This window comes from Lasioglossum baleicum, chromosome 13 (assembly GCF_051020765.1).
Source record: "Lasioglossum baleicum chromosome 13, iyLasBale1, whole genome shotgun sequence".
Taxonomy (NCBI): Eukaryota; Metazoa; Arthropoda; class Insecta; order Hymenoptera; family Halictidae; genus Lasioglossum; species Lasioglossum baleicum.
The window spans coordinates 2,327,812-2,355,552 of NC_134941.1; the positions used below are offsets into that span (position 1 = coordinate 2,327,812).

Below are 27,741 nucleotides of genomic sequence, written 5' to 3' on the forward strand. Positions count from 1 at the left end.
TTGCGTAACTTCGTGCACGATTTTCATAGATGTCACAAACTGTATTACAAGGCGAAGCGTGAAAAAACTAATATAGTGTAACAAAAAGTGTAAAAAAGACTTCTTGCAGTCTAGTAATGTTTGAAAGTAAATTAAGATTGGAAATGGTAAATAATCCTAATGAAGCGACAACAAGATCGGGAACAACTCTCGATGCAGTATTTGCAAGACATTTAGACAAAATTGAATCAAGAATATTTATATCATATTTCAGCTATCACAAGCCAATTGTTTCAATTATAGAATCATAGAAAATGCTATGAACTATGTCTCTTTCTTTCCCATACGCTATACCTATAGAGTATACATAGAGTAGAGTATAGTTGAGTATAGAGTATATAGAGTAGGGTATTGTAGAGTAGAGTATAGAGTAGAGTGTAGAGAGAGAGAGAAAATACAGGAAGTACGGGAAAAAACAAACGGTGAATCTTGAAAAAATCTAGAAAAATTATAAGAAAAAGAATTGGGTAATAGGGATAGCAACTAATAGCTGTAATTACCGAAGCAGCTAATTGTTAAATTGTTCTTACTCATTTTATGTTCTAGAAAATTTAGGATTTGTTTCTTTTCTAACAAGATGTCATATAGATTATGCAGTCGACTGTACGTGTTAATATTGCCTTTGAAAACGAGAATTATATATAGATCTTACACAGTTAGTATACACTTCTCGTTCCATATGACTACAAAAAGAAAGAAATATAGTGTTGTTATTATTAACGAAATCGAGTAACTGCAAAACAAACGATTGTTTTAAAACAAAATAAAAAATCTACACTTCTTCTACAACTGTGCGGGTTCCACAATAAATTCAACTAGTTTATAGAGGATAGCCGTCAAATAAAAACTTCAAAAAGTTTGACAGGTGAAAAACTGCGCGCAATTCAAATCCTTCACTTTTTAAAAGAGTGTCTATCGCAAGAACATAGAGTGTTACACAAGCTATGAACCTCTCAACCAGGTGGTTTTGAATTCTGAAGATACTTGTAAAGATATGATCTTACTACTTTTTTATGTGGACCTACATACGTGGTAAATTTAAAAATACGTTTTGTAGATCTGTGTAAATTATATTCATTGTGAATCTACAGGATTTAAGAATCCTTAGATTTATCGCAGAGGCTGAAAATCGTGGAAAACTGCAATTTCTACCATCTTTGAACGATTGTGACTCATCACAACGTTGACCAATTTTGATGAAATTTTCAGAATATGTTTAATTGATACAGATCTACGAAATGTTTTTTCTAAATTTCCCATATAAGCTCACATGAAAAAATTGCACAATACAACTTTTAGTATTTTCTCTGCAATTCCGACAACTTGCAATTTCTCTCAAAAATTTTATTCACGTTCTGCAGTAAACCAATTGTACTAACTTCTCAAAAAAGTTCAAATCGTATGGTCCAATATCAAAAAAGTTATCGTCTTTTTCACACTAACCGTACCGCGACCGGTCAAATAACCGCTTTCACATTATCAATTTTTTAATTATTGAAATTATTATATAAAGATGCTTCCATTAGAACTTATTCAATAAATTTCTGTATTCGAGCTCGTGTTATTCTAAAAATTGTGAAAGACCTAAATAAATTCAGTCTTGTAATTTTTATAAAACAATATACAGGGTGGGGCATTTAAATGGGAACACCTAAATATCTCGGTTATTATTAGTTGTACAAAAAATCTCCACAGAATAAAATTGTACTGTTTCAAGGAGCGAATTTGATGATGGTAAAAATTTGTTCTCAAGGTAATTTTTTTACAAGATTTCAAGGTCATCGATATTTTTTTAATGGAATGAGGTATTTTTTAATACATCAACCGATGCAGCTGGACATTCGTTATAAAAAAAGTACTAACCTATGTATGTCGAAAAGTTAGTAGTTCACCAGATATTTCGATTTAAATAACTCTAAAACACCATAACTGTCTTACTAAGACGTTACACAAGTTACACAAGTTGCCGCTCAAAAGTATGTGGACACCACTTACCGTGTTCGTGAAATTTGTGATATATATATTGTTATGATATATTATTATTATCAAACAAAATATTTATTGCTAATGCTCTATTATGAATATGTATGTAATGTATCCTAACAGTACCAAAATAAACGATTTAGTTATTCAATTTTCTTAAATAAATAAAAGAGGAACTATGGGATCGTGTAGATGGACAAGTCCGAAAACGATGTCCCAAATCTGAAAAACATTTGTGGGACATCTTAGAAACTCAGTGGAACCTTATTGAAAGTGAAGTAATGAAAAAAAGCATACAATAAAAAATAAAATAAAAGCACGCGGTGGATATGTATAGCCGAAAAGAAAATATAATTATTTTTTATCATTATCGGTGAGATATTTAATAAATTATTATTAAAATATGTTCTCCAATACTGTACGAACTGAAATACATACAAGATAATCAAATTTACCAAAGATATAACTTTTTTTAGGTAGTTATAAGAATTAAGGAAGTGTGCACATACTTTTGAGCGGCAGTGTAAGTAAACGCTAACGTGTCTTACAATTAGTACGACAGTTATGGTGTTTTAGAGTTATTTAAATCGAAATATCTGGTGAACTACTAACTTTTCGACATACATAGGTTAGTACTTTTTTTATAACGAATGTCCAGCTGCATCGGTTGATGTATTAAAAAATACCTCATTCCATTAAAAAAAATATCGATGACCTTGAAATCTTGTAAAAAAATGACCTCGAGAAAAAATTTTTACCATCATCAAATTCGCCCCTTGAAACAGTACAACTTTATTCTGTGGAGATTTTTTGTACGACTAATAATAACCGAGATATTTAGGTGTTCCCATTTAAATGTCCCATCCTGTATATCCGATACGTTTTGTAGCCGGTACAGTTAGTGTTGAGAGTGTGAAAATATTAGTGGGTGTAGGCTGATTCCCATTCCCTTCGAGAGAAACTCAAATATTTGATTTGGTTGGCGCGCGATCATTGTTACGTCAGCTGTAGTTATTTCATCGGTATCGCGCGTGGGGATCGCCGCGCCGTTTCCTTTTATTTCGTCGAGTTCTCGTAAGGTTTTCCGGCGGTGTTATTGGCACAAAGACGTCGGGTAGAAGGTGAAATGTTTGCGGAGCATGGTACTCGTTCAGGATTACCCAGTTTGCTGGCGGAGACGCGTGTTCCGGGCCCGGCCAGATGCGCATCCTGAAGATCGTGGCCCCTTCTGCCGGAGTCGCGTAGATGACTCGAATATTCGACAAGTACAGATATCTCGGCGAGAAATTCGCAAACTATGTTCCACGGTCACAATGCTACGTAGCCGTCGGAAACCCAAGGGGGGTGCCCAGGATGAAACGATACGAGTCCCGCGGGAACCGTCTCGCCGGAGATATACCAACGTTCTCCGCGTCTTATTGAATAACAGCGTTACCATCAGCCGCGCCACTCCACCGCGCCGGAGACCCCTGCGCTGCCAGTTTTCACCCTCTGGCATTCGGGGAATATCGAGACGAAGCCCGGGAAAAATGGGGGGATCGATGGAAAAACACTCGTCCCCTTGCACCCATGTGTATACAGGGCGTCTCTGAAAGCGTGACGCACTTGAGAGGAGGTGATTCGTCACGCGAACCCACGTCCAGAGTGCATAGAAGGTGCTCCCCAATGAAACGGACTAATGTAAGAAGAATGGATCGAAAACGGTATAGCGTTACGGACTTAGGGGACTGCTTCCATTTGGAGCGATCAAGAGATACAATCTTTTATTACATTTTCACAAGGGGCACGTCGCGTCGCGTCGCGTCGTTAGTAAAATGTAAAAAAATCGATTTCTCTCAAAAATGGTCTGTTATTCTTCTGACATACTCTTCCAAAGTTTTATTTGGACATCGATATATCGAATATCGATACTTTTTCATTGAAATATAGATATTTTTAATCGATCCTTTCCATTCAAATATCAATATTTTGCATCGATACTTTTCAATTCAAATATCAATATTTTGTACCGATACTTAATATGATGATTAGACTGCGGATTTTATACATTTTTGGCAAAAATGGGTTCGTACAATTTAAAACAGTGGACATATTAAAAAGATTGAAGGCCACCAGTGTATTAGTTTCACCTTAATAAGATAATTAAAAGAAGAAAGCAATTTATATTTGGCTCCTGTGTCTTGCAATCAATGCAATTATTTTTTATTTTGCATAAAGATCCGCAGTCTAATGATGATACAGTAAATGCTCTATTTTTGAAAAAAGGCCGTACACGATAAACGCAAAAAAATATCCCCTCCACTGTAGTAATCTGATCTACTGCGATCTAATGATTAATGCGACGCGAAGAGTTGCAGTCGCCGGCACAGTTCACCGGCCCGCGCGTCTTCACAATGTAATACCAATACAAAAATTTTGTTATTATTACTTACTTTGTTATAGAACTTTCACCAATACATTTGTGGCATTTTTCTGATAAAAATAAAGCAAACACGATATAACTTCAACTGTATTTAGTGGTTTAATTGACGATGAAAGTTTCGGGCGCAAGGAAGGACAGCGTATGGGAAAGAAAGAGACGCGGAGAGTCGGCCGCACGCGGTCTCTCTTTACACGTGCTGTCCTTCTCTACGTTTGGCTCGGTTTTTGGAGCTCAAAAAGATAGTGTCCGTCTACGATAAATGCAAACGAATTCCCCGAGGCTTTTGCGTTTATAGTGGATTTACTGTATATTGCAGTATCGATACTTAGAATTAGTTATCGATATCGAAGTTTTGATTATCGATCGAAGATTGGGATTTATTACTGTTATAATAATTAAGATTGTTGTATGTACAATATTAACGCTAACCGTAACACGACCGTATTTTTTAATTATTAAAATTATAAAGATGCTTCCATAAGAATTTATTCAATTAATTTCTTTATTCCAGCACGCGCGCGTATTATTATAAAAAATTGTGAAAAATCTAAATCAATTCAGTCTTGTAATTTTTATAAAACAATATACAGGGTGTCCCAGCTAACTTGACCACCTTGATTATCTTTGTTGTTTTTAAAGATACGTCAAATGTCTGAAGGACAAAGTTGAATGGTAAAATGGGGCTCATAAGATACCAACAAAATTTCTTTTTCATGTAATTTTTTTTAGAGATATGAATGTCACCTTCATTTTTTTAATGGAATGAGGTATTTTTTAATACATCAACCTGTTCCGTCGCGCAGGAACAATATTCGCGTATTTCCTTCGGACGATATTTAGATGCGTTTTGTCTCGATCACAAGAGACCATTTACTGGAGTAATATCGATTACTTCATTCTTTGACTCTCTCCTTTCACCTGAAGGCTGCTCAAGTCGGCCGTGGAGGATGACGAGTCATCAAGGGTGTGTTTGAATGGATTTTGCAAACATTCGGCAATGCCCAATCAACACATCGCCTTGCATTTTCATGAAACATCATTAAAATCAGCCATAAACTGATTAGAAACCTTCTTCACGATGAAGAAGGTTTCGGCACAAATCAAAAACAAATAACAAATGTTTCCCCCCATAAAAAACAGTTACGATCGATTTAACAAAACGACTCTTTTATTCGTAATCAAAACTTCCATCACCAATAATCTTTCCACGACAAAATAAGGTAAATGTCACGAATTACCAAGCGTATAAGGAAGGACCTGCTAGATCAGCCTTACTGACGAGTCCACTAGCAGGTCCGGGACGAAACGCTTCCATTAACGTCATTCATTTTCATGCGAAATAATTGTTGTCTTTTATGCTCATCATATCATTGAATTACCTGCCCAAGATTAGCTTGGCGGGCAGTGATCCGAATATTCGCGAACCGACAGTTCCGCGACAAAACACAACCGATGCAGCTGGACATTCGTTATAAAAAAGTACTAACCTATGTATGTTGAAAAGTTAGTATAGTTCAGGAGATATTTCAATTTAAATAACTCTAAAATACCATTACTGTCGTGTGTGTGTACTAAGACGTTACATAAGTAAATAAACACTAACGTCTTACAATTAGTACGACAGTAATGGTATTTTAGAGCTATTTAAATTGAAATATCTCCTGAACTACTGATTTTTCGACATACATAGGTTAGTACTTTTTTATAACGAATGTCCAGCTGCATCGATTGATGTATTAAAAATACCTCATTCCATTTAAAAAAGTGAAGGTGACCTTGAAATCTCATAAAAAAATTACATGAAAAAAGAAATTTTGTTGGTATCTTATGAGCCCCATTTTACCATCCAACGTTGTCCTTCAGACATTTGACGTATCTTTAAAAACAACAAAGATATTCAAGGTGGTCAAGTTAGCTGGGACACCCTGTATATCCGACAAGTTTTGTACCCGGTACGGTTAAAGTTAAACATAGTTAAATTACTTACATTTAATATCTATAAAACATTCAATTCGGATAAATGATTAATTTTTATTTTCGAAGTTTACTTCTAATTTAATTGTATATCTCAATATCGACAATATATGTAACATCGATATTTTATTCCCGATATTATAGTGTATCAGTGTGTCTAATATACAGGTATTGAACATACATTAATAATTAAATAATGGTGAGGGTTGCGTACCTCCTATAATTTTTCAGTAATGAGTAAGATGGTTAAACAAAGAATTGATCAATCTTCTTCTAATTTCATGTTCGTGTAAAATAGACGACATTTATTTTGCGAATTAGAATTACGTCAATATAGTTTCTATTTACCATCTAAAGTAAGTACTTCAATCAATTTTTGTATGATAGTTTAAGTATTCATTTCATTTAATGTAATTTACAAATAACCAATTTATATAGGAAAAATTATACGAAATAATAATGTAAATTATGACAATCATTAAAACTGATATACTGTAGAAAACATATAACAATTTAAACAGTAATTGAGGTAATTCCATGAAAATTACAATGTCTTAAAACATTATCAAATACTAGATTTCAAAATCATTAAGTTACAATAACCTGAAAATTTGTTACCATCAAAACTCGTCTAAAATTGATGGATTTGAAAAATACCTTTTTGAAGCAAATTTAAAATATGACGATTTGGGCAATATACTAAAATATTGTATTTAAATATCGTTAATAATTTAGCAGTTCATCATTAAAATATAAATAGTTCCTTAAAATATAGTTCTAAAATGAAAGTGTAAAATTGACCAGTGCCGATTAAGAAAATATATTTACAACCAAGTTCTCACATTTTGTTTCAGAATAAAAGAAAAATTCGTTAAAGCTCATGGAAGAATGCAATTTTATAATACATAAATTTTTCTCACTTTTGCTGAATTGTGTGCTTGAAATCGTATTTCATCACTAATCCAATTATAAAATATTTTTTGTTTCTGAATAAAGTTTCAACTAAAAAAAAAATTTCTTGAAATTATAATTTATTCATACTTTTTCAGAAAATCTGATAAACATAAATATATTCCTAATTATAAATAAATAGTAAATCTTTGTACACTTATGACGTCTCCAAATATTATGTTTGTTTTCTTATATTGAGAAACCTATTAAAATAGGACTTTATACAAACACATTCCGAAACATAGTTTCAGAAGCACCCGGTATAGCAAACTTACTGGACCCATCGTGTTTACGTCGAAAATATATTTGTCTTTGTGTTACGCGAAAGCTTATCTCCTCCCCGCTATTTCTACACGTAGATTGAAAAAGGTGGTTATTTGTGGACATAAAGAAAAGAATCGAATACTTTGATCTAAGACTTAACCCTTATCACTCGAAAAATATTACAGCAGGTTTGAGGGTGACAGGATGTTTTACTGTCGACTGGAGTGATAAGGGTTAAGCTACCTGAACCTCTTAGAACACGTTAAAATGCTAAATAGTTCACTTGTTGTTCTTTGTAGACACATAATTAACGAGTTTAGTTTTTAAACTAATTTATAGTCACCGGATGAACAAGCTATACCATTAGGAAAGTTTCGTTTTCAAATTTTCAACATGGAATAATTCAGCGTCACAAGCTTTCAATTTCCTATATTAGTTTCAACACTAATTAGATGGTATTAGTATTCAGATCAGATTTGAGGGACATCAAGGCTAAACCATGGTAGATTCAATTCAGAATAGGTCTAACTTACATTGAGTCTAGGTTAGAACTGCATTAAGATTACATCAAAGGTTTAATAGACATCAAACGTTATCGTAATTGTATTAGGGGCCAATTGCTGCTGACGAAACTTTAATGAAGACCAGGCGGTGTCTTCAAACAAATTGTACCCCAAAGTATGAAAGATCTAGACCGACTTTCTTGAATTTTGACAATTTGTCAGAAAGTTTCAGTTTCCAAAAAAATCGCCTAAATCTTCCAACATCCTTTTCAATATTTCTAAAATCAATTTTCGGCTATTTGCCAGAAAGTTCTAGTCTCGAGCAAAAATTTCCTAAATCTTTTTACATCCTACTCTATATATCAATTTTATTAATTTCCTTTCTTCTACAAATAAGAGTAATACAAACGAAATAATATGAAATCAAGTTTCGACTACTTGCCAGATTTTAATCTCGAAGAATAGCTTAAATCTTTCCACCAGACTGTAGGATTACCCGAATCACTAATTTAACAAATAGGATATAAGATCGTACATTATCTTACTTGACAATGTGTTATATGAAATGTTGACGTGTGTGTTATTTTATTTGAACAGATATATCACTTTTCTTTCGATTATTTCATAATATCGGATTCAGGTGAAATAATTTTTCATTTTACCTTTCATTTAGCAAAATACCCAAGTACTTTATAATTCTATCACGATAGCATCGTCAACCGCGTGTGAAATACAGGTTTCGAAAAGTTACTATTATACAACACAGGCAATTAATTAATACAATTCAATATTTCATGTATACTATTTGATCCTTTATTTCAATCAAGTATTTAAAATACAAAATTATTTCATAATAATTCATTTTAATTAAACATAAAATGAGAATACTCTTTTTATGTTATCTACTAAACAAGAATCATAAGAAATAATTAATTAAATCATTACTTATCTTCTTATTTTATCTGAAATGTGTCCAACCCTGTTATCCTTCTCAATATTTGTACTTATTAATTCTAGATATTCCTAAATTTTCTTATTCTGACAAGACAATTTTAATAAATTCCTTCTAACAAGTTTTCATGTCATGCAAAAATCGTCTACACCTTCCAGCAGCGTTTCCAATATTTGTAATAATTTTCCTCACTCCTACATTTCTCTCAATAAGACGTCTAGGAGGAACGGAATTATACGAAATCAAATTTTAGCTATTTGCCAGGACGTTTCAATGTCATGCAAAAATTATCTACACCTTCCAGCATCGTTTCCAATATTTGTAATAATTTTCATCGCTCCTACATTTCTCCTAATAAGACAATTAGCACGAACGGAATTACACGAAATCAAATTTTGTCTATTTAAGTAAAAGGAAGTCTCAATGTCATGCAAAAATTATCTACACCTTCCAGCATCGCTTACAATATTTGTAATAATTTCCTTCACTCCTTAATTTCTCCTAATAAGACAATTAGCACGAACGGAATTACACGAAATCAAATTTTGGCTATTTAAAAGGAAGCCTCAATGTCATGCAAAATTCAACTACACCTTCCAGCATCGTTTCCAATATTTGTAACAATTTTCTGCACTGCTACATTTCTCTAAATAAGACGACTAGGAGGAACGGAATTATACGAAATCAAATTTGAGCTATTTGCCAGGACGTTTCAATGTCATGCAAAAATTATCTACACCTTCCAGCATCGTTTCCAATATTTGTAATAATTTTCCTCGCTCCTACATTTCACCTAATAAGACGACTAGCAAGAACGGAATAATACGAAATCAAATTTGAGCTATTTGCCAGGATGTTTGAATGTCATGGAAAATTTATCTACACCTGCCGGCATCGTTTCCAATATTTGTAATAATTTCCTTCACTCCTACATGTCCCCTGTTAATAGGACGACTAGCAGAAACGGAATAATGTGAAATCTCGGCTATTTGCCAGATTTTCAAGTTTCAGTTTCGAGGAAGAATCGCCGGTAATATGCCGGTAACAGAGGCTCGACGTGGGGAAAGTAAAATATTCCGTCTACCATTCTCTGATCTCTGGAATTTCCAGACAGCTTAAGCGAGCCTTGACGCGATGCAACATTAATTCCTCTACGAGCGACCAGAGTACGAAGCAATTATTAGTTCGAGGAGACCGTGCATAATTCATGCTCGCACAGGAGCAGCGCAGCGGGCCCAGAGGGAACACAAGGATCCCGTACAAACGTTCGATCCACTAAATTATCGTTTCGTCGCGCGGAGGATCCCTCCGCAGAGCAGAGAGTCCCGTGTAGTTTCGCGGAGGCCGCTGCGAACGAAACTGCGAACTCGGTGGCACCGGCGAAGGAGTAACTTCGTTTCCATTTCCGTTGTAACGTTGTCCGATGCTCGAACGGCGGAATCAGCAGGGAAACGCGAGCGAGAGAGACAGAGAGAGAGAGAGAGTGGACTTCCATATACCGACTCGCATAAATGTGCAGTTATTTGGCTGCATTCAGCGCGCGCAACGCATACCTCAAATGCAAATACCCGAATGGCCCGTTCTACACGCTTACGACTTCCATTGTTCTATTACCGCTTGTCCGTCCTTCTTCTACCCGTTATCAGCCCGACTACCGACTCGATGATATTCAAGCTTCGCTCTCTGGACAACTTCCGCGACGTTACTTTGTTCCGAGGATGTCTTGTGTTCGCCGCAACGCCCGCGTCGTCGTGCCGTCTTAAGAATCGAGCATTGCGGTCTTTTAGAGTTAGCTACCGGTCTTCGGCGAAGTTCGAGCATTCTCTAGTGCGAAGCGTGAAACCGATACGATGCTGTTAACTGCTGCGGTCGTCACGATGCAGTTTATTGTTGGGGAACTGTGTGTGCGCGGGCTGAGATTCTTCGACAAGATTTGCACTAGAACTGCCCGGCGGTTATTTAACAGTCCCTTAAAAGTTGAAGATAAACAATTGACGATTTCCTGGGGAAATACTGGAGCGATAGCAATTTTATTTTCGAAACAACAGGTTATCTTGAGTAAATTTACGAACGCTTTTTCCGAGGCTATTGTACAGAGTACTGAGTGACTCACGAGGAACAGAACACATAAATAGCTCTGATAGGCTTGAAGAAATGTTTAATTTTCGAGTTAAAATAGCTCCGAGTGCAAAGGGTTAAACTTTATTGAATTTTTTCACATCATCAACTTGTGTACAAAAAGATAGGCATGAGAACAGACAGAGAATCTATAATCCCATATATTTGATGTTATAATATAATTAGACTTATATGTATAATTATCTTTATCCCCAATAAAAAGTTTGTGCATCAATTGTTCAAGATAAAGGAGCTGAATAAAAATTTATATCTTTAAATAATGAAAATAATATATTACCACTCTTGAAGTCTTTTAATCTTTACACTGTTTTAAAGTTCAGTTACTCATTTTCGTCATAACTGCGTAAAATCCAGAGTCTTGTTATAATCTATTTATAATGAACAGACTGCAAATCATTATGCATTTAAGGCTTCTGAAAATTTTCACACAAGACAGGCTAGAATATAAAATTCGAAAGAATTTAGTACAATTTTTATCAATTTCAGATCTACAAAGGCTACTACCACCGGAAATAAGATTCTATTTTATTCCACTTTCTCTTAAAATTCATCTTTCTAATGATAAACGATGCATAGGTTTCGGAAGGTTGGATCTACGAGCAACTTGGGACCATGAACAAAGCCCGAATGATCGATAGATCAGTCACAGGCAGTAGCAATGTGAAGTAAGGGGTAGTTTGGCCGTAGAGAGCACGGATGGATTTTTATGTATGCTAATAGAGTATTCAGTGGTTTCAAATCCTTCGAAATTACACTGTTACTGTGGGGGATGGTAAACTAGAAGTCCTAGACGAATGGCTGATAGGTATAGTAACCTATTCAGGTAAAAGGCACATTTATAGCCTTTCTTCGTGCCTTTATGGCGGCTTAAGTGAAAGTATGAAGGTAATGGAAAGGAGAAGAAGAGAAGAGGAGAGCATCGTTTCATCTTGAGCCTGCTAGACGACTCGTGAGTAAGCTACCTGACAGACCCGGTCTTAGACGTAGCGATATCTGATGATCGATTAACCCTCTGTTACCAGTGTGGGGTGTGATAAACCCATATAGATTGATTTCATCTGTCTGCTTATTGACAGGGCTTATTATATTTAATGCTGAGTCATCATTCTACACGACATTATGGTTATAATAATCCCAAAACAGGAATGTTAGTGGTTCAATTTTATGTATTTTACACATTCTGACAGAATAAAATTTACAGCATGTTTTTATCAACGCGTTGTTTTAAAATATTAATTAACCTTTTTAACCGACCTAGAATTATTCCAAGCTATATGATTTTTTAATTTTATGGATATGAAATTGATATAATACCTCATGCAATAATTAAATGTTTCGTGACTGATTAGATACCAACATATTTATTAATGTAAACAATATTTTAAATACTGGTACAGCAATTTTTGGTGGTCAATGAATCTGTTCTTTGAAGAAATCATTGCATCAGTGTTAGCCAATATCAAATAAATTAAAATATTAAATATTATAAGGTGGAGTGGGGTAAGTCCGCCCTAGTTTTTGCAAAGTTGGACTTTAAACTGATGTATTTTCAGTCTCGTATGTAAAAACAGAATTTAGAAAGTAATTTACAGTTTACGTGTACGCGCGCACAAAAGTTATGTATGCAAGCAGATACAAATCTTTGAATTTTAAATCGGTACCAGCATAAAGTAACTGGTCTGGTAAATTTATGAGAGGGCAAACTACCCCTTTTAATCCTTCCGCCGAAGCTGCTGCAGACCTTGCATACTACAATAGTAGGTTAAACAATAAAATTCCGGAAGGTACGGATTCCATAATTAAGGTATTGCAGGAATGAATAGAATGGTGATATAAATTGTACATCATCAATAACATAGAATTTCTTCCTCGCATTCTATTGTGTTATCAAAAACGAAGGGGTGCATGCATATTATGTTCTCGTCATAATTATTTAATTGTTATACCTCTCGTAATTAAAATATTGTGATGATATATGTGAAATTGTTATTCCAAACACGGAAATAGAATCGAAGAAGATGTTACCATTACACAGTAATAATTATACAAGAATAATAATTATTATTATACATATGCATACTCTCGTTCTGCCATAATTAATTAATTTCTTATAGTATAATTAACAACTTTGGACGTGGTTGAATACTTCTAATCGGATATTACACACATAATTTTGATTGGTGACACGAAAAGGTAACTTTCCAGAAAAAGTAATAAGTACTGCGGATGCTTATGCAATTTTCAATTTTTATAGACAAATTTTAAGAAAGCGGCATGAAATAAAATCCTATTTTTAATGGGAACAGCCTTTGTAGATCCAAAAAAAAAATAAAAATATTACTAAATTCTATCGAATTTTATATTCTAGAATTCTTTATATTCATAATAAAGATCCGCAGTCCAGTAATTAGTAAGTTGTTTTGTAGATTCAGTAATTACTAAACTGGGAATTTTTACTGAAATAAAAATTGTCCACGTCGATTACGTAAAACAGAAGATGGACAAGAATACACCTCTCCGTTTAATAATTATAATTTTAATAATTTCAAAATGGTGTAACATTTTTTCTAATATCTTCACGGTTTCGTGTTTCACCTACTAAGGTAAAGGCACCAGTAGTTGAACTTCTATCAGTAGTTGATCATTTTTCAAGAAAATGCGAAAAATAATGCATCTATAAATATTTGACTTCCGATAATAGCGCGCGAAGTATGCTGCGTCACCTCCTAACCTGACTCCCAAATATCTTATTTGATTTGAGTTGTTTACCATCACGACAGACGATTAATTTAGTTAATGTTAGCTCCGTGGCTTCGCAGCGTGATTTTCTTAACGATATTCTTAAGGAAACGTGTACAATTTACGGTGAGTGATTTCCATACTTTTAATATTTTCTGATTGGATCTTTCATTATTTGAATTGTAATGGTACTTTATACTTAATAAGTGTAACTTTTTGATTATCTAAACTTTAAAAACCATAATTCAGGGGGGGGGTCAAATATTGACTTTTATTATCCTGATTGTTCCTAGAAGTTCACAGGCGTGGTCAATTACTGACATAAATTTTTCAAATTTATTTACTAATTATAGTACACCTATTTGACATATAACCTCGTCAGAGATCAGGAGCGCAGTGCTCGTCTTTGTTTTATGATACACTTCAGAAGATGACCGTATGGTCAACTATTGACTTAATCTGGGGTCAATTATTGAAAAAATGGGGGAAAAAATAATGGTTAATTATTATGCAAAAGCATGGGAGATTGTGGAAGTGGCCAGAGACACCAGACATATCAGACTACGAGTGGGAAAATGTTATTGGTCATATCAATGAGCCTCTGAGAACGAGTAAAACTCGGAACATCTACTATGTTCAAGAAATAGATTTTATATGGAATTAGTGCTTTTTTCAGTCTTATTTGATTTTCTGTGAATAATTTGTTTTAATTCTTGTAAATAAACAATATAAAAATGATCGCATTTACTGTTTTTAATGTGCCGTAAATGGTCAACTATTAACCTAAAACGTGGTCAATTACTAGCGTTTTCATTTCCGAAGATGGTCAACTTCTGACGCCGTTTTTAGATTTGCAGATATGTTTATATAATTTGTATAACATAACTTTTTGTAGAAAGTTAGTATTGTTACATAATTTACGACGTTTGGACAGCATTTTTACACAAAATGTTTTGGTATGTAATAAAAGAGTAATAAATTACTATTATTTGGCCAGAAAGTTTCTCTTAAATATGGTCAACTACTGCTGCCTTTACCTTACTTTTTGTCACAAATGGATAAAGATCTGCAGTCTAGTTATTACAGCGAATTATTAAACCTGACAGAATAGAAAATAAGTGTGTTTATTTATATAAAATATATATTTATGTTATAGATTATTGAGTTTTAAATGCGATTTCACCGGTTATTTTATCCATTGTTCTCGCAGTTCGCGTAATTCCCACTTATCTGGTTCCATCCCTGCGGTGTGTTTTTGCGAATGGTACGATAGGATGCAGTTAATGGCGAATGATAAGTTTTATGGAGCTGATGGTAAAAAAAGGAAGTGAAAAAGATAAACGACGCACATTTATTACGAGCATCGACGTTTGAGAAAGTTTATCAATGATTAATGTTGAATTGGTGGCTGCTTTTCATTCTCGGTTTTCTTTTCTACCGATGCTAGGAGGGTTCTTTTCCTTCGATTAGGTGCGACACAATGGAAAGCTTAAAAAATATGGAGCCACTGGGAAATACAATTAGTAGTCCTGACATGTCTGTGTACTTCTATAAAAAGCAATTATACGTTAAGCATTCTTATAATGTTCATTATAATTATTACTGTTTATACAGGGTGTCCCAAAATTCGTGAAAATCCCGAAAGGGGGTGGTTCCCGAGACCATTTCAAGCGACATTTTCCTTTGTAAAAATGTTATCCGCGGCTTTGTTTAGGAGTAATTAACGAAAAACACGGACCAATCAGAGCGCGACCTAGACGCGAGTTGCCACAGTCGGCCAATAGACAGTTTGCGCGCCGGTCCGACTGTGGCAACTCGCGTCTAGGTCGCGCTCTGATTGGTCCGTGTTTTTCGTTAATAACTCCTAAACAAAGCCGCGGATAACATTTTTGCAAAGGAAAATGTCGCTTGAAATGGTCTCAGAAACCACCCCCTTTCAGGATTTTCACGAATTTTGGGACACCCTGTATAATAATTATATAATCATATAATATATAATAATTTATATTTATTTTTATATTTATTTATAATAAATAATAATAATTATTATAATGATTTAATATAATTAATATATATCATAATTATTATTAACTAAAATGCATGAAAAATCGTAGTTCCTTATTTGTGGAACTTATACTTGTTTTTAACTAAAGAATACGACTTAAATAAAGGAAAGCAGAACCAAGTACATATAAAAACTCGATTCGTTTACATTTTCCTTTCTCCGATGTCGAGACACTCGACAAACGAGTGCAAAGGGTTAAAAAATGATTGGTTCAATTAACCCTTTGCACTCGAATGGTTACTCCGGAGCTCCATGACAGTAAAAATTGCCATACCATTATTCAAAGCAGTTTTAATATTGTTGAAATATGTCAAAATGAATCTATTGTTTTACTCAAGGAACGATCGATTTAATATTTGTATTATAGTAGTATTATATAATATTTGTAGTTCAGTTTATTTATAAACCCGTTAGTTATTTGTTCGAAGTATCGTTCAATGCTTTCTAGCCTGAATGATTCTCAATTGACGTGTGATATTTAAATCAAATAGACGTGTTTTCTGTGTGCTCGGAGTTGTGTTAATAAAACTTCAATAAGTTAATTTGTTTGATTAAATACATAATCTAATAAATATGATTAAAATCGTCCGTATTCTATAAATTGTGAAAAGCTCAACTGTTACACGAGAAAACAGGTGCAATTTGATGTGCACAATGTAAAAAAGATTACGTAGAATAAAAATGATCCGGGTTGAATAAAATGTCTTGATTTTGGAATGAAATTTTTCTTCGAGTGCAAAGGGTTAAGGAGAAAATGAAAAGTTATTAAAAAGCAATAGCCAACAGGAACAACGAGCTAACTCGTCTTCGTCGACCAAGTCCGAACGTAAAGCAAAGTTAGTTGGAGAAATAGGCAGAATTCGCGCAAATTGCGCGAGATACGAGGGCTGTAGGTGGGTGGCGATATTAAAGAGTTTGAAAACGATGGATAAAAAGGAGAGAATCTGCCGACGAAAGTTCTCAGCTAGTCGAGTTTACGACAATACTTCGGCGGAATCTCGCGGATGGTCACGTAGGTGCGCCGCGCCGCGCGCCGATGCGATGTTCCCCGTGAATTCTCGCGCGTCGAAGAAAGTTGGCCGCCGCGATGGTGAAACAAATGAGCGCTTTGTCTCTCGGTAGGTTTAAAGCCTGGCGCGATGTGGCGCGGCGATCTAGCAGCGGGAAGTTTCGGCATCGTAGCCAGAGAGCTCTTTTATTCTTTCCTGCTCTATCCCTTCGTCTTCTCTTTGACCGTGCCCTGCCCGTGCAACCCCTTTTCCGCTGTTCGTCCTCCCACGCCCCCGATCCGAATCTCGACATGAAATAAGAAGAGAGTAAATACTCGGAGTCGTCTCCGAGTACATGGACGTTTGGCATGAAACCAAATTCCAACGGCAGGAGGTATATCATCGCTGGCAAGTGAACATGTATATATACAGTGTCCCCTTTGAAATCATTCTCGTAGCTTATTTCGAAGCGATGACGGTAACGAGATTTTTCTCTGAGGGTGGTCGCGCCACGAGAGGAACTGGGCCATGCAACCGTCTGCTATTTTACTTTCCAATTAGGTTCCTGCGAGGGTCGCGATCCATTTTATTTTTGTACACATGTCCTGGTTCCACTTTGTACACCGTGCGCTCAAATTTAATCACATTAACCGCTTCGCTGCGCCCCGAGTCGACCAAAAATCGGTCGCGACATGCGCAGCCATAATTGCGCGTTCATCGTTGATGATTAAACGTCCTGAGAATTTTGCATATTTTCGTAATAAATTGTAAAGCCCTCGGCACTACTGCTTCTGAAGGAGGAGCTTTTTACTAAGAACCACTAGGAACGTCTCTAATACTACGGGGTGAATTGCAACTACGATGAGAAACGAGCTTTACTTCAGCCCAACGTTTTAGGTTAGGTACCTATTCGATACACGTAATTTGGTAGAATACGATTCTCGATAAAGAATATTAAGGTGGAGTAGGGCAAGTCCGTCTACGAGGCAAGTTCGTTAATTGGTTATTTTTATTATAATATGAACGAAATTTCTCTAGCTTGTATTTATTAATGTAATCAACCAATGCCAAACAGTTACGTGCGAGGTACATTTACAACTTTTGAGGTTACCCTTAAGGTACAATAGTTTACAAGTTATTAATATATCCTGTGTTGCTATTTTAGGTAAGTACAACAAATATTGATGTAGGTTTACATTAAATAAACCGTTTTCATTGTATTTTTTAAAGTTTATTGAGAAAAACACTAAGATGATCTTACCCCGTAAATATTACTACACGGGGCAAGTTCGTACTATCACGGTGGGGTAAGTGCGTACTGTATAGATAACTATAAAACTAAACAATATAATTTAATCCAATAAGAAGCATTCTATAGCAGGCTTGGTAATCATTCTTTGCTTGCCCCGTAGCACTTGAAACAAGTTTCGAAAGCATTTTTAACTCTCAGAGACGGACTTGCCCCATTTTCGGGGTAAAATTTGTACAATGTCCTATAAAAATGATAATTTTCAAGCAAAATTAGAATTCTACATAATACTAATTCATCAATAATAACTATGGCAAGAATTTGATATCAAGAACGTTAAGTTTTTACATACCAGACTGAAAATACATCAGTTTAAAGTCCAACTTTGCAAAAACTAGGGCGGTCTTACCCCACTCCACCTCATAGATAAAAATAAGAAGAGTAATAAAAATAAAAGACAAAGTGAAGTGTAACAAAGAAAAAATGGAGATTTTAAGAAATAAAAAGGAAGAAGAGAATTGAGAAAGACAAAGGAGTTTACATTGTTCTTAATTTAACACTAAACCTACCAACACTGGTCAAAATGACCGGTTCCAGATTATTGAAATAACAAAAATGATTTTATAAGAATTGATTGTATAAATATTGTAATGAAGTATCGCTTTCTCTAAATAAATAAACACTCTTTAAACAACATTAGCCTTTTAGTACTCGGAGGAAGGAGACTTATCTTTTTCTTTTTATCGCTTTTATCGTCTTTATCGAAGAAGACGTCCGTCCTCAACCGCGTCTGTCTCCAGGCTCTCCTTCGTTCCAGCGTCGTTTTCATAACAACGCTGTGACCAACCTGAATCTACAACCGATTACCGATTCTATAAAACGGGTGTATCGGCAGACCCGTAACAATATCTTTAGTAGAGCACGTATTATAATAGGAGCACACAAAGTCTAAATAAAATCAATCTTGTCGTTTTTATAAGGGAACATGTACCAGTTACTTTTAAGGCTCGGTAGATTTAATGTTAAAACAGCAAGGAACTAAAGATAATAAATATTACTCAAATACTGGTTAAAAGAAAAGGTGTACTAATTTAACATGTAATAAATCAAAAAATTATTTGTTACTGTATTCAGGATTTACTTAAATTAATGCTTGTACAATCGTATATTTCTCATCCGCGGTAATACGCACAAAATGTTATTGATTTTATTTTTTAATATTTTCGTATGTTCTATTAGGTTTTGATGACCACCAATGGTTTTTCGTATTCAGAATACATTACTTTTCTATAAAATGCTTACACATATTATTATTTTATGTGTGACTGAAAGTTTTATTATTATTACTTCGATACAATATAAATATAAAAAGAAACTTCTCTTGTCCTTTTAATCAAAACATTAAGACCGCAGCATTACGTACATTAAAGTGAAGGAGGAGCTCATTACTGCGGCACAAAAATCACTAGGAATGTCCCTAATATTCAGAACACATCATTCTTCTATAAAATGCTTACACATGTTATGATTAGACTGCTGATTTTTATGCATTTATGAAGAAATTGGCTGGACGAAACGTAAAACAGCAAACGATTAGAAAAGTTGAAGAATATTGCAATACTGTCTTTAATCCAATAAAGTAATTAAGGGATGAAATATCAATTTTAATTTTACTCCTGCTTCCCACAAAAATTCAGAAGATTTTTAATTTTGCATAAAGATCCGCATTCTAGCTATGATAAATGAGGAATAATATTATGTGTGCAAATAAGTTCTTTCCATTTTTTTCCAAATTCAAGATTTTATTACATAAAATGTAATAAAATGTAATAAAGTCTTGTCTGGTGACTGCCAATCATTCTGCCAATTCTTCTTGCGTCTGGGTCGGATTATCGTTGAGCTATTCCTCTAATTCACACCGTCATCGAACTTTCTCAGTCCACCTGAACGATCGTCGTCTTCCAAATTAAAATTTCCGGCTTTAAATCGTTGGTACCATTTCTTACATGTTCCGTAAGATACGGCGTTCTCTCCCAGTGCCGCACAAACCATTTCAGTAGCTTCAACAGCTGATTTCTTAAGCTGGAGTGCAAAAAATAAGCAGTGACGCAACCGATGTTTCTCGCACGCCATATTGCTTGAAATTGTTGCATAGGACTGGAAACTCTTAGAGCGCTCATCACGATTCTTCTTAAAAAACTAAAGGAACGCTCTTCCAGATGGCACCAAAATCGGGAAGTAATTCGGATTCAGTCAGAATTTATGATCGTAAAAAAAATAAAGGGGAAGGAACTTATTTGCACACCTAATATTAAAATTAAGTACGTGCGAAGCATGACGCCGCAGTAAACGGTACAGTTACCCTAATGTCAAACACGAACGAGCTTATTATGTGCAGAGCCTAATAATACTCGTCCGCAAAGAACACAAAGGAAGTTAATATGCGGGAAGTTGTGTCAATAGTCATAAATAATCTCGCGACAATGGCGCCGTAACCAGCCCTTAAACCCGAGCTTCGCCGACAAGAGAGCTACGTGAGAACAAGGTAGCAGCAAGCTCGCCGTGTTCTTTTTTCCAAACTGCCGCCGTCCTTTCTGCGGCTCGCACGAACTACGAACGTCGAGCATCGTAAATCGTCCGAGGGATAATTGAAAATGAAAATAGAACGGGGTTGCGCCGCGAAGGTATTTAGGAGAACACGACCTTAATGAGTCCACCGGAACGTTTGTTGCGGGGAAACGTCGCTAAGCATGCTGGAAACGACTTTAATTCCCTTCAAGATTAGTAGTCAGATTGAAGCTATACACGGATTCGAAACGGTTTCAGTCGGTTCCATTGTCGCTCGTAAAGCAGCGGCGCGGCGCTTTGTTACCGCGACTTGCAATCAACGGGTTAATCGTGTAGCATTCGATAGGGCCGGCGACTCATGTCATGGGAATATCATGGCGTCGGTAATAAGGAGACTGCGAATTTATCCATTTGAAGATTAAATGACAAAAACAGGAACTGGAAACTTGATACGCGACGTCAACTCTGACGTTGAATATGAATAAACGGGACAAGAATTTGAATACTGAATATATAGGGAAAATTCTGTTCACTGGTCTGGCAGGATAAGCATGGTTCTGCGACCCCGCGACAATTGTTATTGTTATCGTGTGCATAACAATGTTTTTAGTGTAATACAAGGGTAAACACGCTTAACTTTATCATTTATTTTCACGGTTGTCACTTGAGATAATAATTGATATATTGGGTTCGGGACAAAGTTTCTTTATTTTCCTTTAGTTTCTTTATTTTTATTAAAAAGCTGAGCGTCAATGGCATGGTTAAGATTGAAGGCGAAAGATAGTGGTATAAATATTAAACAGCCAGACATAATAAATCTATTAATTAAATTTGTTCAATGTGAAAATTCTTTGCAATGTTCACGTTATGTAAAGGTCTACTAGTTTTTTTTCATAAATAGCTGATATGAGAAAATAAACCTGAAAGTGTTAAGAATTCGGTAGCACAAGTGGAACAGCCCAGAATGTAGTCAGACAATGCTGTGGGAGCAGTAGAATAAGTCGGTGCAATATCAGACATACATACTCAGCGCAGCAGCTTGAGGATTTCTTCAGTATAATTGGAGCAAGTATACTCATTAGCATCCAGTTTCCTTATTTTAATTACCTAGATTTCAAGTTATTTATTTATCTATCCATTTACTAATTGGAAATGAATTTCTTTCTGTACAATTAACAAAATACGACACGAAAGTGGAAACCTGACAAATGAACCACATTATCCGTAATTTCATTTTGTTACATGTTTGTTAATTTTCTATAATGTTTTTCCGGTTAATTCTAGATCTAGAAATTAAAACTTGCTTTGCTCATAGCTCATGCACAGTATAAACAGCTATTTTATTTTCTACAGAGAACTTATAATTTGGAGAGGCATTTATGTAAATCATTGACTCTGGATCTTTCTACAAAATTAGATTTTCTCTTATAATACTTGTTAATAAGTCGTAAATAATATAGCAATATCCTCAAATTCTTCTGTTTTCACTTAACAAATTAATCACAACAAGAATATTAGGTGTACAAATTAACTTGTACTGCTTTCTTCGTACTTTTATTGATTATTTTTACACACAATTAAAATACATTCTACTCTCGAAAATCGTTTCCTATGTGTTTACTCTATTTTATATGTAATTAATGAATTTCCAATATAGTGGTTGAACAATTTGAAATTCAAAATAAAGCTACAATTGATCAACTGTGAAGAATCGTTTTATATTTTCATACAAACCCTGTGTGATTTATCCTTACCTGTTCTCTCCTTTCAGAAGTTGCTCCATTAAATCGGCCACAGGGAAACAAATGAATGATTGGCATTGTCAGTACTAGTGCACGCAATTGTTCGCGAAATTTTTGAGTGCGATCAAACGTTGAATATGTACGCTGCAGCATGGCTAATAATGCGATTTTTTATACAAAGACGAGAGCTCAATCACACTGAGAAGGCAATTCGCAGCAGTGTGTTAATAATCGCCAATTAATTTGACCGTACGATGCTTCTGCATCTGCCGTTCCATTGTAACGTGCGGATGAGATAATGACGCGTTTCCTGCGAATGTCATTCGTTATTGACAATTCGGCCATAGACCGTGAGAACACTGCAAATATACACGCCACAGCTTTTCGACAGCAGTCGTCACCCCTCGAAATCATTTACCAAAAATTCGTGAATTTGTTGAAATCAATACAACATTTATTCGTGTATGTGCCCAGAATCATGAAAGTGGTCTAGGTAAAAATTTAAAAACAATGAGTTTATCAGTTATTTCACATCGCATTATTTCAAACTAAATTAATTCAATGTAATTTTTACGATATCATGTTAATGTCCTTTTCCTTGAAATATTTATGTTTAAAAAGGTAAATATTTACTTTAAATATTAAGTAATTATGGGCTCATATACTGTTAAAAATAAAACTTTGAAATTATTACCGGACAGCGGATCTTTATGCAAAATAAAAATTTTCCACCGGAATTGCAACAAACTGCAGTGACATACAAATTTATTTTCTTTCTCAATATGTTTAACTGGTTGCAAATAATATAACAGCGTTTTAAAATTTTTCTAATGTTTTTAATGTTTTAAATTATAGCTATTCATTTTTGGCATAATTGCATAAAATCCGCTGTCTAATTGTTACTTAGATTATTAAGATAATGTCAAAAAATTATCCTTCGTTTGACCAAGCGATGATTTCGATTGTGTAAGTGTAAGTGTGTACGAGTAAAATGAAAATAAGTGTGGTGATTTAATAGAAGTTCGTTTTCAATACTTATGTTTTCTGAAAATTGATGTTTTCAATATTGTCGATGATGTTAAATATTCGTTAATGTACATAACATTTTCACATATGCAATAGTGTTTATTTAGTCATGGATAAAATACATAGACCATTCGAAAAAAATTAAACTACAAATATTAAACTGAAAAATGTATGCTAAGTTAGTCACAATATTTAATTTTGTGTTATATTATACCGTCGTGTAATTGTGTTGTCGTCGATTATAACACCTGGTCGTGTATTGCGTGGTCCATACTAGTTTCCCAAGCTGTAAAGTAAAATTAGATTTGTGATACAAATTGAAACTCGAACTTTCACTGCAAAATTTTCAAATAGATTATAATAAATTCGTTAATACTAAATTAGCAATAAAAAATAAACAGATCGAATCAATGTTTCTCTCAAAATAGTATTTTAAATAACGATGCCACAAACTCAAATGACTGATAAACTTTATATGAATATTATGATTAGTTTAATGAACTCGAGAACAAACAAAAGTGAAGTATGATGGATTCGTTGTTATCCCAATTTTGTAGAATTAACAGAAAAAACATTATTTTTGAAATTATTAGATATATCTGATAATAAATATACATGAATGTGGAAATTATGCTTGTTATCCTGTGGACATTTAAAAATTGATAGAACATTTAAGTACAGCTAAGTTTTGTGAAGCTGCGACTTTATTAATACTTGGTTATTAACAAACATACAATTCTTAGACAGTTTTTCACGCTAGAACGAAAGAACCACGATTTTTGGATATCCATAATCAATGGTACGGTGTTACATTGAAAATTGGAACATTCCAATACAATTCGACGCGAACAATCTCGTCGACATGGTTCTTAGCACATGTATCTACAGTTTCGTAACTATAAAAGTCTTTGGCTGCCTGGAATGTAGCTACACCTTATTGCTATTCGCACACTAAAGTACTACCTCGCATAAATAGTATAACACAATAATTTCACAGGTGTATAAATTACAATGTGCTTAGCACAGCTAGGAACTCGGATTAGAAACGTTATGATCGGTTACGGTGGTTATATCATTAATCTACTTTTGATTATCGACGAGAAAACTAATATTAAAAATACAATTTTTTTACAAATTGATTCGATATTAACTATTTGTTAGACAGCGTATAGTGAAGGCATCATAGTAAGCGTATTTGAAACGGAACGCAGTGGAATGCGTGGCGTATTACAACGTTCTTAATCCTGTTAATTACATATGTCAACTGTAAATTGAAACTTTAACAATACACACTCATGTAAGTCCAAATGGATTAATCTTATTACTAATTGAAGCGATACAAAAAATTTGGCTAAATGACCGGACGAGAAGAAGAACGCGAAATCAGTTCCTCATTGAATTCCGCATCGACGACCCCAAAATTCATCTTGGCGAGACACGACACTGTGAATCCTCACGTTTCGCCCCACTGAATCACATCGTTCTCTATGCACTTGTAATATTCACCGGGCTACGACTAACCTAATTTACGATCGGGTTTGGAATGTATTTGCTAGACCGTGACATCAATTCAACCGTTGTTTGTCATTATTTCGGAGCACCGTTAATGCTGGCGCGTGATCTTGCTGCTGTACTTTACTAGTGCTCTTCAAACCACATTGTATAGATATGAGATGATTGATTTTTATTCTATATTCAAATGAAGCCATCAAATAATTTAGCTGCAGCTTTTCGAGGCGTATGAACTATTCTAATTCTGAATTCCTTTCTCATTCTAAAGATTTGATGAAAATGGACTTTTTGATTTACTATTTTAATCTTTCAACCATTTCAAACCATACCAAACCATATCAAGCCGCGCCTTAGATTGCTCTAATCTTCAATTTTTTCTCTGTCTGCAGATCTGATGAGAATGGACTTTTTGCGTTACTATTTTAATCTTTCAACCATTTCAAACGATACCAAATATATCAAATCACACCTTAAACTATTCTAATCTTCAATTCCTTCTTCGCCTGAGTATCTGATGAAAATGGACGTTTTGCGTTACTATTTCAATCCTTCAACCATGTCAAACCATACCAAATTTCATTCTTTCTGAAGATTCGATGAAAATGGACTTCCATCGATATTATTTGAATCTTCTAACCCTGATCAACCATGTCAAACCATACCAAATTTCATTCTTTCTGAAGATTTGATGAAAATGGATTTCCATCGTTATTATTTGAATCTTCTAACCCTGATCAACCATGACAATCCGTGTCATACCATCTTGTATTCGTCCGTCACTATTATCCGAGTCTTCGGACCATATCAAATTTTTAAAAGTAGTCTTCAACCCATTTTCAAACTGTGCCAAACAACGCGGATCATGCATTCATCTTCCAGTAGTTCATCAGTCTTCAAAGGACACTTAGTTACTTAAGCTCAAGATGGTTTAACGAATTTTTATTTTCCTAAAGCTATCTATTAGTTCCTGAGGTTATAAAGCACATTCGATACAGATTGGTCCACCGTTCCAATAATTTTTATTTCTTTCTTGAAATAGAAATAACCTGGAAAACCCAAAATTCAAGCTGCCGCATCTTGAAAGTATATCAGACTTTTGCAAATTAATAAGCGTCGATAAAAACAAACTGTTCGCAACAGTATCCGAGCTTTTTAATCATTATTAAACTATATATACGAAACCATTCTCCATCACCACTTGAGTCATTCTACAAGCTTCCTTCGCCCAAAGAAGATCCGAATCTAAAAACCTTCCTAGGTCATCATTCTTCCAAATAGTTATTCCCCAATAAAAAATATACGTAAACTAGAATTCTCGTTATTTCTCCAAACAATTCGTTCCACTTAAATCCTCGATTTCTCGAAAGTCCAATAAAATCTTCTTCCACTACCGGCAAGGCTGTCGACCGATTTAGTTACACAAACTGCTTGGTCGTTCCACTTTTATCTTCGACTTGGACTGATCGCCGCCTTGGAAAACCGAGAATCCCAGCAGCGGCTTCACCAAATAATTTCGACCCTTTAAATCCTTCATTCGTTCCTCGTCCCGAAGCTCCGGCAAAAAAAGGGCTTCCTCTAGCGTCACCGAGCCCGCATCAACCGCTTCCGAGTCCGTTTCTTTTACTCGCTGTCGGAATAGCCGGCATTCTCCTGCAGTTTGTCGGTGTCCTTGTTAGCGTCCCCGTTGTTGGAGCAGGAGACCTTGCTGTAGCCGTAGATCTGCGAGTTCCTCCTTCGAAGGTACCAGCTCACTGCCAGATAAACCGTCGGCGCAACTATCAGCACGGCCAGGTTGATGGCGAACAGGATCGACATCCTGTAGAACCACAGGGTCGACTGCATCGTCCAGGACAGCTCCTTCAGGACGCATTGGGAGTCCGCAAAGTTCGAATGCACCGAGTCCTCGTAGCAACGGGTGCACTCGGTGACCAACGGCCCTGAACAGGCCATGCAGCTGTAGTGACAGGGCACACAGGCTGACCTTGTCTCATCGTAGACAGCATAGGTCTTGGCTGGACACTTGCTCACGCAGATGCCGTCGTACAGGTACCAGGACCGGTTACACTCTGAAAAATTACATACATTTTTGATGGCCGTCCGTCTCTTCCCCCTCGGCAGAATTCTCCTCGTGTGTCACGTTGTTTGTGTTTGTTGTTGTGCGAACGTGTCGTGTGCCTTTCTGACGATTGGATGACATCGACGGATTTATTCGTTGAACAATTTCACTGTTTCTCGGTGTTCGTTTAAGCACGAGTCAATCTCTTTCCGCAGAAAGCGAACATTTTAGTTGTACTGTCCCTTCCTGTTCAAGAGGCAACTGTGTGTGTGTGTGCGTGCGTGTGTGTGTGTGTGTGTGTGTGTGTGTGTGTGTGTGTGTGTGTGTGTGTGTGTGTGCAGAGGGTGGTGTTTAAAAGAATTTTTCTGATGAAAGATTTAGTGACTTCTTCATTCTAATTTGTTGCTTCTGTAATTGTATAGATGTGTGTACAAGATGATAAATAAATTTTGATTTGAATGAATTCCTCATCAGAAACTGGAAAATGGAAAATATGCCAGAGATACTCAATAATGCATCATTTATATAATAAATTTATAATAACATTCTGAAAATCTTTCAGGTATTA

At 35.2% G+C, this 27,741-nt stretch overlaps 1 protein-coding gene across 4 annotated transcripts in view; it reads right to left on the bottom strand.

Moving 5' to 3' along the window:
• Nucleotides 1–18,252: 18,252 nt before the first annotated feature.
• LOC143215015 (furin-like protease 1) overlaps nucleotides 18,253–27,741 on the bottom strand; it is a 549,701-nt gene continuing 540,212 nt past the window's right edge. The window contains exon 13 of one of the 4 annotated variants that reach the window (XM_076436690.1): nucleotides 18,253–23,891. In XM_076436690.1, coding sequence (XP_076292805.1) covers nucleotides 23,845–23,891 — 47 coding nt within the window. In that variant the 3' untranslated portion in view covers nucleotides 18,253–23,844. Of the gene's footprint in view, nucleotides 23,892–24,013; nucleotides 27,184–27,741 lie in introns of those variants that run through there. The other 3 variants (XM_076436689.1, XM_076436688.1, XM_076436691.1) reach the window with 3 other exon arrangements.